This window comes from Scyliorhinus torazame, chromosome 15 (genome assembly GCF_047496885.1).
Source record: "Scyliorhinus torazame isolate Kashiwa2021f chromosome 15, sScyTor2.1, whole genome shotgun sequence".
In the NCBI taxonomy this organism is placed as follows: domain Eukaryota; kingdom Metazoa; phylum Chordata; class Chondrichthyes; order Carcharhiniformes; family Scyliorhinidae; genus Scyliorhinus; species Scyliorhinus torazame.
Genome location: NC_092721.1, coordinates 135,717,931 through 135,730,678, shown reverse-complemented (window position 1 = coordinate 135,730,678; position 12,748 = coordinate 135,717,931). Strand labels below are relative to the sequence as shown.

Sequence of the window (12,748 nt, the reverse complement as noted above, 5' to 3'; positions counted from 1 at the left end):
TATTGGGCCGCCAATGTGGCAATGATACGTAAATGGATGATGGAGGGTGAGGGAGCGGCGTGGGAAAGACTGGAGAGAAAGTCCTGTAAAGGGACGAGTTTAGAGGCGCTGGTGACGGCGCCGCTACCGATCTCACCTAAAAAGTTTACCACGAACCCGGTGGTGGCGGCAACATTGAATATCTGGGGACAGTGGAGGCGACAGAGAGGGGTGCGGGGAGCCCTGGTGGGGTCCCCAATCAGGAACAACCATAGGTTCACCCCAGGAAGAATGGATGGAGGATTTCAGAGCTGGTTCCAGTTGGGAATTAGGAGGGTGGGAGATTTATTTATAGATGGGACTTTTGCGAGCTTGGGAGCATTGGAGGAAAAGTATAAGTTGCCCCGGGGAAATTTCTTGAGATATATGCAGGTGAGGGCATTTACTAGACAACAGGTGAGGGAATTTCCATTGCTCCCGACACAGGGGATACAGGACAGGGTGCTTTCAGGGGTGTGGGTCGGAGAGGGCAAGGTGTCAGAGATTTACCGAGAGATGAGGGAAGAGGGGGAGGAGTCGGTGGGCGAACTAAAAGGAAAGTGGGAAGAAGAACTAGGGGAGGAGATAGAGGAGGGTATGTGGGCTGATGCCCTAAGCAGGGTAAATTCCTCTTCCTCATGCGCCAGGCTTAGCCTGATTCAATTTAAGGTGCTACATAGAGCACACATAACGGGAGCAAGATTGAGCAGGTTCTTTGGAGTGGAGGACAAATGTGGGAGGTGTGGCGGGAGCCCGGCAAACCACGCACATATGTTTTGGGCATGCCCGGCACTGGAAGGGTATTGGAAGGGAGTGACGGGAGTGATTTCGCGGGTGGTGAAGGCCCGGGTCAAACCAGGCTGGGGGTTAGCTCTATTTGGAGTTGCGGAAGAGTCGGGAGTGCAGGAGGCGAAAGAGGCCGACGTTGTGGCCTTTGCGTCCCTAGTAGCCCGGCGCAGGATCCTACTCATGTGGAAGGAGGCGAAACCCCCCGGACTGGAGGCCTGGGTAAATGATATGGCGGGGTTCATTAAACTGGAGCAGATAAAGTTTGCCCTGAGAGGATCGGCTCAAGGGTTCACCAGGCGGTGGCAGCCATTTCTCGACTACCTAGGGGAACGTTAGAGGGAAGACAGATGACCAGCAGCAGCAACCCAGGGGGAGGGGGGGGGGGGGGGGGGAGGGGGGGTTTAGTTTAGGTCAAAGATAAAGGGGTTTTGTTACTTGTGTATTGTTTAAAATTTCTGTATTGTTATTGTTGCGTTTGCTTTGTAAGAGGGGAAAAATTGTTGTTTGGGAAAAAATTTTCAATAAAACATTTATAAAAAAAAAAAAAAAAAAAAAAGAATACTAAAACAAAGAAAAATAAAGAGAGAAAGGCCAACAGATGTGTGCAAGCTTACATTGAGAAACTAACATTGAGAAAGCTAACAGGTCATCCACGTGCATGGTTAAAGAACTTTCTCGATGCTGGAAGAAACTGGATACAATGGGAGAAGCTAGCAGCCTCAGCAGCGAGACCTGCGGAAGAAGACTGCCGTGAGTCCGAGACTCAGACAAGGAGAAGACCAGTCCAATTTAAGAAGAGAGATTTGTCACATTGCATTGGCTAGTATTTGAGTCCAAGCCATAAGTCTTTTGCTCTTCAACCAGTAGAATAAAGGGCAGTTCAGTGTTTACCTAGTGTTTTAAATAGTAATAAAGATTCAGTTGTACAGAACTTCTTGTAATGTTTCTTTGCCCGCCACGTCAGTCGATACCTCAATCTGAGGGCAACAGCGCTGAGAGGGGGGGGGGACTTCCAGTGGCGGCTATGAAGGAGTTAAGTCGCTCATTTGGTGGCCCCCGCTCGAGTCAAGAACAAAGAAGAACAAAGAAAATTACAGCACAGGAACAGGCCCTTCGGCCCTCCCATATGCGCCGATCCAGATCATTTATCTAAACCTGTCTTCTATTTTCCAAGGATCTACTTCCCTCTGTTCCCCACCCGTTCATATAATCTGTCTAGATGCATCTTAAATGACCTTTTCCCCTGATTTTCTACCGGACTTGAATTGTAAAACTGGTGACAGAGGCAATTGTGTACTGAATTCCCACATCGGTACACGGAGAGAAGGACTAGAAGTGCTCGTAAAGGCAGAAACAGAAAGACAGAGAAGGCTTGGGTGGAAGCTGCAGCGGGAGACAGCATGGCGGAGGACCGGACCGCTGGTCAACCCAGCGGTCAACGGAGCAGCTGATGCAAGTTATTCAGGAAGGCTTTGCTAAGCAGAAATGGGACTGCTTGGACCCGATGAGTCAATTGAGCGGCTGGAGCTTAGATTGGATGGCCAAGATCGGGCGATCCAGAAGGAGAGAAGGCGCTGGTTGAGCAGGAGGAAAATCAAACTGCGGTGGAGTTGGAGGTGGGGATGCTGAGAGACCAGCAGAAGAAGCTCCTGGAGAAGGTGGAGGACCTAGAGAATAGGTCCCGCCGGCAGAACTTGAGAATCGTTGGGCTCCCGGAGGGGTCCGAAGGAGCGGACGCTGGGGCATACATCGCAGACATGTTTGAGAAGCTGCTGGTGGATGGGGCATTCTCCCGGCCCTTGGAAGTGGACGGGGCTCACGGAGCACTCGCGGGGAGGCTGCGGGTGGGGGGCCCCCCGGGGATGGTGGTGGTGGGATTCCACAGGTACTTGGATGGGGAGCGTGTTCTGCAGTGGGCCATGCAGACACGGAGCTGTGGGTGGGACGACAGTGTCCTGTGGGTTTACCAGGACCAGGGTGTGGAGGTGGCCAGGAGAAGAGCAGGCTTCGACCAGATTGGGTCGATCCTTTTTAAGAAAAGGGTGAAGATCGTACTGTTGTATCCGGCCCGGCTCTGGGCCACGAACGAGAGCCTCAAGGGGCTGGTCCGGGGTGTGTGGAGCACAGAGTCTCGCTCTATGCAGATGACCTGCTTCTGTATGAATCGGACCCAATGGAGGGGATGGGAGAAATCATGAGGATTCTAGGGGAATTTGGCCGGTTTTTGGAGTATAAGCTAAATATGAGGAAAAGTGAGATGTTTGCGGTCCAGGCGGGGGGACAGGCGAGGCGATTAGGGGAGCTGCCGTTTAGATTAGTAGGGGGAAGCTTTAGGTACCTAGGCATTTAAGTGGCGCGGGAATGGGATCGGCTGCATAAATTAAATCTGGCCCGACTAGTAGACCAAATGAAGGATGATTTTCGGAGGTGGGACGCGCTGCCGTTGTCACTGGCTGGGACGGTGCAGACGATGAAGATGACGGTCCTCCCGAGATTTCTGTTCGTGTTTCAATGTCTTTCCATCTTTATTCCGCGGTCGTTTTTTAAACGGGTCAACAAAGTGATCTCTGGCTTTGTTTGGGCAGGCAAGACCCCGCGAGTAAGGAAGGTAATGCTTAGCGGAGTCGGGGAGAGGGCGGGCTGGCGCTGCCAAATTTTAGTAACCATTACTGGGCAGCGAATATAGCCATGATCAGGAAGTGGGTGGTGGGGGAGGGTTCGGCATGGGAGCGTATGGAGGCGGCTTCATGCAAGGGCACCAGTCCGGGGGCATTGGTAACTGCACCTCTGCCATTCCCGCCAGCACGGTACTCCACCAGCCCCATGGTGGTGGCGGCCCCGAGAGTCTGGCGGCAATGGAGGAGACATGTGGGAGCAGAGGGAGCATCGGTCTGGTCCCCAATCTGTAATAATCACCGGTTTGCCCCGGAAAGTATGGATGGGGGGTTCCGGATATGGCGGAGAGCAGAGATTGCAAGGATGGGGGATATGTTTATAGAGGGGAGCTTTCAGAGTATGAGGGTGCTGGAGGAGAAGTTTGGGTTGGCGAGGGGAAACAAATTCAGGTATCTGCAGGTGCGGGACTTCCTACGTAAACCGGTGTCAACCTTCCCACTCCTACCGCTAAGGGGGATTCAGGACAGGATAGTTTCCAGAGGGTGGGTAGGAGAAGGGAGCGGCTCGGACATTTACAAGGAACTTATGGGGTCAGAGGAGACGCAGACCGAGGAGCTGAATCGCAAGTGGGAGGAGGAGCTGGGAGGAGAGATAGAGGATGGTCAATGGGCGGACGCGTTGAGTAGAGTCAACCCGTCCGCAACATGTGCCAGGCTCGGCCTGATACAATTCAAGGTCGTTCATCGGGCTCACATGACAGTGGCCCAGATGAGCAGATTCTTTGGGGTGGAAGACAGGAGTGCAAAATGTGTGGGAGGACCAGCGAACCATGTTCACATGTTCTTGACATGCCCGAAGCTTAGAGGATTTTGGCAGGGGTTTGCAGATGTCATGTCCACGGTGTTAAAAACAAGGGTGGCACTGAGTCCAGAGGTGGCGATTTTCGGGGTGTCGGAAGACCCGGGAATCCAGGAGAAAGAGGCAGACGTTCTGGCCTTTGCTTCCCTGGTAGCCCGGAGACGGATACTATTAGCTTGGAGGGACTCAAAGCCCCCGAAGTCGGAGACCTGGCTATCGGACATGGCTAGCTTTCTCCGTTTGGAGAAAATCAAGTTCGCTTTGAGAGGGTCACTGTTAGGGTTCGCCCGGAGGTGGCAACCGTTCGTCGACTTCTTCGCGGAAAATTAATCGTCAGCAGAGGGGGAGGGGGGGTTAGTTTAGCTTAGAGTAGGGGGTTAAGAAAGGTGGGACCTGTAAGGGAGGGAGATGGCTTTTGCACTATATTTATCGTTTCACGTACATTGTTTATTTTGTTGTTGTTATAATACCAAAAATACCTCAATAAAATGTTTATTAAAAAAAAACAGTGCTGAGAGGGGTGCAAGGCTGAACAGATTGAAATGCTAGAGGTGGGGCATGGACACGCAGGGACTCGAGATGAGGATCTCATACTAAACGTACTGACGGGAAAGGAGTCAATGGAGGTCAATATGCAGGAGGTGATTTGAGTGGGATAAGATATGGGCAGTGGAGTTCTCAATGAGCTGGAGTGTATATAGCTTGGGAGGTTAGCAAAGAGGACACTTGAAAAGTGCAACCCAGAGTGACAGACATGGGTGACAGTTTCAATGGCTGTGGTCATATGGTAGAACTGGAGGCAGGGGATGTCTCACAGTTGGAAGCAGGCACTCTCAGTGCTGATATGGGGTTTGAAACTGAAAGTTAAGCAGGTCATCCAAGCTGTATTTAAACTTTTGTGGGCATCAGGTACAGGGTTGGATTAGGAACCAGGTCAGGGAAATTCAGTGAAGCTAAAGCAGCTCTAATTTTGTCACTGTTGAGGTGCAAGAAATCATGGGTGTCAACTTCACGGAAGTGGCATTCAGCCACTCCGTACTGACTTATCTGCTCTTAAATTCTAAAGCAGCTGCCTCACCCGACCTTCATGACTGACGCCAGGTGAGACTCTCAGGCAGCAAAGCATGTGCCTAGCTCCAGTGGCGAAGAGTAAAAGATGTGGAGCGAAGGAGGACCTAGCTGCCATAAAGCATGTGAGTTTAAAGGTCCCATTGAAAGAGAGACAGTAATTTCCCACGGTAAGTGAATGGAATGTGGGGTATGGGTTCCGATGTCGGTGAGATGGGGTGGGGGAATGATGCAGGAATAGAAGAGGAGCAGATAGGGGTAATAATGCAAGTGAGTAAGGAGAATAATGTGAATGAGTGGAGCAGCAGTGAATGATATAGCCATGGGTTCTGAGATGCACTGGGAGTTAGTTGATGGGAGAAGCTCAAAATGATGGAGCAGGGTACAAAGCAGGAACTACTCAGGTCCTTACAAACCCCACAGGAAAAAACTGAAGTTGTCTGTGTTCACTTCAAGTTAACCATGTGCAACAGTACAAGAGATCCACTTGTATAATTCTAGAATAAAACATATTTGTTAACTGTATGATGCTGTTTCATATTTTTCTAAATACATGTTTTCTACCTTATAATCTTTTCAGAAAGACGGTCCAACTCTGATCTAGAATGAAGAAAAATACAGAACCAAGAACTATGACTCAATTCATAACATAATCTGAGAAAAAGTAAAAAATGAGTCATTGTCATTCCAGATCTTTCGAGGCAATGTCCAAAATAATTTAGATAACACCTAAAGCTGTTGAGAGAAAAGGTTTTCATCAACTATCTGAGTTAATGTAACACAGTCCCATTAAACCAAGAGCATGTTTACTTTAAAGTTTCAATAACTTCTTCTTGTATATTCCTGTGAGACCCTTACTCCAGTTCACACTATAGTTTTGAGTTATCAACCCAATAAAAAATTAAACTTTTGTGGGCATCAGGTACAGGGTTGGATTAGGAACCAGGTCAGGGAAATTCAGTAAAGCTAAAGCAGCTCTAATTTTGTCACTGTTGATTTGCAAGAAATCATGGGTGTCAACTTCACGGAAGTGGCATTCAGCCACTCCGTACTGACTTATCTGCTCTTAAATTCTAAAGCAGCTGCCTCACCCGACTTTCATGACTGACACCAGGTGAGACTCTCAGGCAGCAAAGCATGTGCCCAGCTCCAGTGGCGAAGAGTAAAAGATGTGGAGCGAAGGAGGACCTAGCTGCCATAAAGCATGTGAGCATATCAAATTGATATGGATAACAGAGTAATTGAAAAGCTATTTCATTAGAGTTTATGCAGACAGAATTTTACATCTGTGTAGACATGCTTTTCATCTCTTTCAGTTGTCCAATGCACCATTATTTGGGAATCACCAAAGGATTTATTCTCGACACTGATCTTCCTTATCAAAACTGGCAACATCAGACATGGGGTCAACTTCTACAAGTATGCTGCTTGCATATGCATATACACTCAGCTCTTTTTTTGTCATCTACTCCCTTTGCCTTCCTCCACTATCACTGCTGTGAGACTGTCCAACAACCAGTCTCTAGTGTGCTGCAGGAAGATCAAACCTTTGCCCTTGTGCGCATGGTGGCGCAGTGGTTAACACTGCTGCCTCACGGCGCCGAGGACCCGGATTCGATCCTGATCCTGGGTCACTGTCCGTGTGGACTTTGCACATTCTCCCCGTGTCTGAGTGGGTCTCACCCCCACAACCCAAAGATGTGCAGGGTAAGTTGATTGGCCATGCTAAATTGCCCCTTAATTGGGGAAAAAATGGGTACTCTGATTTTTTTTTTTTTTAATTACCTCTGCCCCTTCACCTCCTTGTTCTCCTACAAGATCCTCCTTAACCATGCACACCTCTCCATCCCCCTGTCCAACCTCCATCACCACCAGAGCAGAATGGCTCATGAAGGGAAGTGGAAGCAAAATGAGAACAGGCTAAATGGAGAATGAGCAGGTGCCTGATTAAGGTGGGCCGGCAACCATGCTTGCCGAAGAGAGGAAGAGTAAAAATTCTGAGTGGTTTTAGCAGATATGAATCAGCACCAATAAATGGTTGACAAAATGATTGGTTTTTTTTTAAAAAGCAAAATGTCTTCCCAAGGGCCTAACAGCATTGGCTGCGAAAACTTACTTGCAAGAAGCTGGCATTACATATTTAGACCATTTAAAGACATATTTAGATGTCTTGCTCAAGACATCACAATTCAAATTGAATGCAGCTTTTATCATTAAGCATGATTCATAGGTAGATAGGGCATCAAGTTATCAGAAGCTGTAATACCAGCAAAGGCTAGGTGGCTAAAAATCATGATGTTTGTGCAACATGCTCGAAAATTCACAATTAATTTACTCCACCCTGATATAATTAACCTTTTCTGATACTATATTCTGCACAACGGGTTTAACAACATTAAAAGTTGTAAAATTGTAATCTGAGACTTTGGCCAATGTTCTAAAATACAAGAATTCACTTGGCTACCTGCCGAGTATTATCATTCATACTCCCAAAAAGAGGTTTTGTGGTAGCTGACCAGGATGTTATGCCTCGAGCTGCTTGGTTTTCCACCAAGACAATTTGTCACAGGCAATATGCTCAAGTAAGTTCTCAGCAGCAAACATTTCCTTCCTCTCAGGCTCCATGTCAATGGTTCCAGGAAGACTCACTGTAGATGTTCGATAGGACTCCTCCAGATGTGAAGTAACATCACCACACAAACACCTACTGGCACCAGAGTCAAGGGTCATTTTCTCTGGTTCATATTTAGGAAACTAAAGATTTCTGAAATCTTACTTTTGAAATCTCAAACAAAAGTAGATTTTATAATACATGAAGACTGATATATTCTGTGGTGGTTTACAGATTACTATAGATTTTTGCTCCAGCTGACAATAACTCACTGCCAATTTGAAAAGAAATGCCAAGATAAAATTACCCTTGGGTAATGACTGTTTTTAAGACTTAAGTGGAAGATTGAATTTATTTCATGTATCCTAAATATGTGTATTTTACAGTTTTGAAGAGTCCCTACCCTAAACATTACCTTATCGCTTCTCTCCATAGATACTGCCAGGTGTGCTCAGAATCATTCTTGACCACCTGAGTCGTCTTATATTTTTTGCACCCGTAATCATTTCCCCCCAATTGCTATATTCAAATAATGCAATATGCAAATCTCATTTCTCATTCTGCAAATGCAAAGTGTTATCTCTCATTCCTGCTGTGTTTTCTTAAATAGCTTCTCTTTCATAGCTTCTCTTTCACCTTAAGTGTACACTCAGTTTTTACTCACCTTGATGACCATGTACATGAAAATATACTTGCACTGCTTTAAAAAAAAAAACACAACTTCACTGTGATAAAGGATTTGTTCTTAACTAATGCAGCTAGCAAAGCAAGCCACAAACAAAATTTACTGCAAGTATCATTAACTTACTCAAGAGATTCTGATCTTCGTTGGGATGATGAAAACGCAATGTAATAATGATATATAGAATTTTTTAAAAAGAGATATATTATTAGGACAAAATGTAAACATTCACTTGAAAGCGGTCTGAAATACTGTCCTGTACAGGATAACTAATTTACAACATGCTGTAAAACAGCTGAGTTGACATAGATGCACATCTCAATGTCAGTCTACAATATAAATTCAAATAGTTGACTTGCATTAAAGTGGTATTTTTAAACAGATGTCTTCTATTATTGTTGACCTATCTGCATTTGTAATGTTGGCTACATATCAAACATGCATCAATTCTGCCCTATCAGCAGGATAGGTTCCCTGGAGATTAGGACACTGCACACAAAGTGATGTAGTCTGTGAATTCAGGTCAAGCCTGGCTAAAAATAACTCCTGATGATTAGTACCTACCACCCTTCCTCAACTGATGAATCAGGACTCTCCATTTATTACATCAATTGGGGGAGGTTCTCGCAGCACGCGGACAAGGGAGGCAATGACTTCAATGTCCACCACCACAGTGGCTTTGTAGTATTTCCACCACTGACGGAGCTGGCCAAGTCCTGAAAGGTACTGCTGGGATAGCATCAAGCGCTGAAGGAACTAACTCAGGGAACTAACCAACTTGAACATTTTCTCACCAACCAACATACCACAAATACATCTATCTGCATATTTGGATGGGCGCTGCCAAAAAAAACGCCCCCAAACTTCCCTTCAGTGAAAGAATCATGCTGATTTGGACATACATTACCAATCTCATGTACCCATGAGCACAGCCCCTTCCCACGCATCCCACTCATGATTCAGAAAGGTTTAACAGTCAGAACACTCTAATGCATTTTATCAAGAGGAGGTGGGAAAGAGAACTTGGTGGTACCTTGGTGTACACAAGCATCTCATCACATGCTCAGTAAATGTGGATAAAACGTGGATAAAGCAAATGCACTCCACACCTCCAGAAAAGTACCTTATTCTGCTGTTTGCCAACAACATTTACAATTCTCACGAACAGTAACCTATTCATATTAGAACTACTTATTTCAACAGGACTCTGAGCCAAACATCAGTTCAAGACCGCGACAGACTGAAAATTAAAAAACAAAAACAGGATTTGTATTCAATGAGCAACGGTTCTGTCATGATAACTCAGGAAAAGCTAAATGCTATTAAATTACTTCTAAGCAGTGATCATCATATCAAAATATTACTGGTATAGTGTTTGCTAATGAATTCATTCTAAAGTTGATTAAGGCAGCTGAAACTCTTAATATGATTGAAGCGACTACTGCTGGAAGTCTATAGTTAGTTCATTGTTTTAATTCCTGAAAGTCAAGGGTGCAAATTGTGTTGGAGACATCCATTACAAAATGAAATCATTTTAAGGCTGCATTTTAAAATAAAAATAGCAGTAATTGTTCAATCGTCACACTGCATACATTTAAAACCTATTGGGAAGTCAGTGTTGACAAATTCAGTGCCATATTAGTTCTAGTTTGAATACCTAATCTGGGGAGGTGAACCATCTGTATCAAGTTATTAGTAGACTGTGTCTAGGATACTTCAATGTTGCTACAGTGTGCTGTATTTGAATTATATACTTCCAACTTATAAGAAGACTAATAATATACAAAAGCAAAACACTTACATCTTTCTTTCTCGTTGCCTTCCTTGCCGTTTTCTCCTTGAGCCTCTTTATCTTAAAACAGAAGAAAAATGAATTCATTTTGTTGAATCGCAATAACCACAAAATACATAGTGAACCAATCCTTTATGTTCAATAATTTTTCAGCAAGAAGTAATTTCCATTTCTTTATCGCCCAGAGTATCAACCCTCGCTTCATAACCATTTTTTGCTTTTTGTGATTTTAAAGGTTTCCCATGAGGTTTGAGTGGTGCCAAGTAATAAGACCTGTGGTAATTCTGCCCAAGCTAACAGAATAAAAATCTCTTTGTCTGATGGTTGAAAATTCCTAACTCAAATTATTCTTGGCAGTCTCAGTCCAGTTCCTATTGGGATGGGGCACAGTGCATAAAAGTGAAATCAATCCAAAATTTACAGATACATAGCCAGGAAAGAGACAAATACCCTGTGCTTATGAAAAATTACCCTGGCCTTAATGGTCAAACTCAGTGGATACATTTCAGAGAGGAAATGGATTAATTCAAAGAATTGTTTGCAAATAATTTCAAGTCTGTAAGAACTTAGAAACAGGAGTAGGCCATTAGGCCTCAAGTGTGCTTAGCAGCCATTCAATTACACCATACCACCTAACTCCATTTACTCACCCTCGCCCCATATCCGTTTATGGCTCTAATTTCTAGGCTATTTCCTCTAAACCCAAGATTCCGCAACCAGTGGAGATTGTTTCTCTCTATCTAACCTGTCAGTTCCCCTTAATATCTTGGAAGCAGTTGTGAAGAGTATGCTGAAACATCTAATTTTCAAGGAATATAATCCTAATTTGATCTAATTTAACCCTTGGAGTTCAGGTATTATGCAAGCAAATCTACTCTGCACTTTGTCCAAAACCAATAAATTCTTCCTAATTTCTGGTGACTAGAATTAAACACAATACTCCACAAATGATGTAATCAGGCTTTGCATATCTTAGCTTGACTTCCAATCCTTTGGATCTCTATTCCTCCAGATCCATCGGCCAATATTTCATTTTTTATATTTTGTGCAATGTCCACGACATTTTAATGATCTATGTATATGTGCCATTATGTCTCTTTGAACTGTGTGATGAATGTAGAAATTGATATATATTACATTTCATACTTGTGGCAGTAATGTTAGTAAAAATCCTGGATTGAAATACATATCAGGGTCTGTCTACTAAAGCTGTAATTAAAGAGTCATAAAAGGTGAGGTAATCATTTCTCCCAACCACTTACTTGATTACAGATAAAAGGGCTAATAGAATAGTATTCTGATTGCCGGAGATTCTCTGGAGTGTCGATAATTTATGAGGAAGTGGTGTTTAGTCCTAGCTAAGCATGTCATGGAACTTAGTGGGATACAGATGATGTAACTAATGGGAAGAGCCAGATCTGTCTGTAGTTTTGCAGACTATTATAGGATTTTAAGTTAAATGCTGTTAGATTGAGCAAATGTACAGAATCTGATCATGAAGGCAACTTTCTCCAAAAGTTTCTACACCGCTAAGCAAGTAAACCTGTTGTGTTAACTTTATTTATAAATGGCATTTGAACTGTATTGGGTTGCTTAATTGGAATTAGGAGCAGGTATAGCTAGGAAGTTCAAATATTCCCTTTTATTTAAAACTGTTTAACTAATAATTGTAAAGCCATTAATTTGATGTTAATGTGGTTAATTATGTGTTTAAATTAAAGTTTGTGTTAACATAAAAGACACCCATTGGTCAGAGTCATCACTCCTGGGGTGAAGTATCCTTTCCTCAGTTTTACAAATTTAAAAAAAATTGCTTGGGGTTCTCGTCCGGTATCCTAACAACTGCAACTACTTCTAGCTTTTCACCATTTGAAAAGTACTCCGATCTATCAATATTAGGCCCAGAACGGATCACCTCAAATTTTCCTATGTTGAACTAATTTGAATTCAGCCCATTTGCCACATTTTTGCCCACTTTATCTATTAATATCTCTCTCCCATAGTTTGCTTCCATCTACATAACATACAAGGTTGCCTATTGTTGCATCTTCAGCAAATTTGCATATATGTGGTTCTCTATCCTGTCATCTCAACTGTTAGTAGTTACAGTGATCAGTTGTGGCCCATCATAGATTATTGTTTGACTTTTTTGACTCTATTAGTCTTATCCTGCCAATTAGAGTAGCTGTTCATTATCCCTATTCCCGGTCTCCTCCCGCTCAGCCAATTTCTGAACCTAGCCAATAATTTTCCATCAATTTCATGAGCTTAAACTTTCACTAACAATCTCTTACGATGGCCTTTGAGAAATGCC

General features: G+C 44.0%; 1 protein-coding gene across 1 annotated transcript in view; it reads right to left on the bottom strand.

Moving 5' to 3' along the window:
- Positions 1–12,748, bottom strand: part of ddx10 (DEAD (Asp-Glu-Ala-Asp) box polypeptide 10) — a 388,230-nt gene that overhangs the window by 150,439 nt on the left and 225,043 nt on the right. The window contains exon 16 of the mRNA XM_072476795.1: positions 10,444–10,494. Coding sequence (XP_072332896.1) covers positions 10,444–10,494 — 51 coding nt within the window. The remainder of the gene's footprint in view (positions 1–10,443; positions 10,495–12,748) is intronic.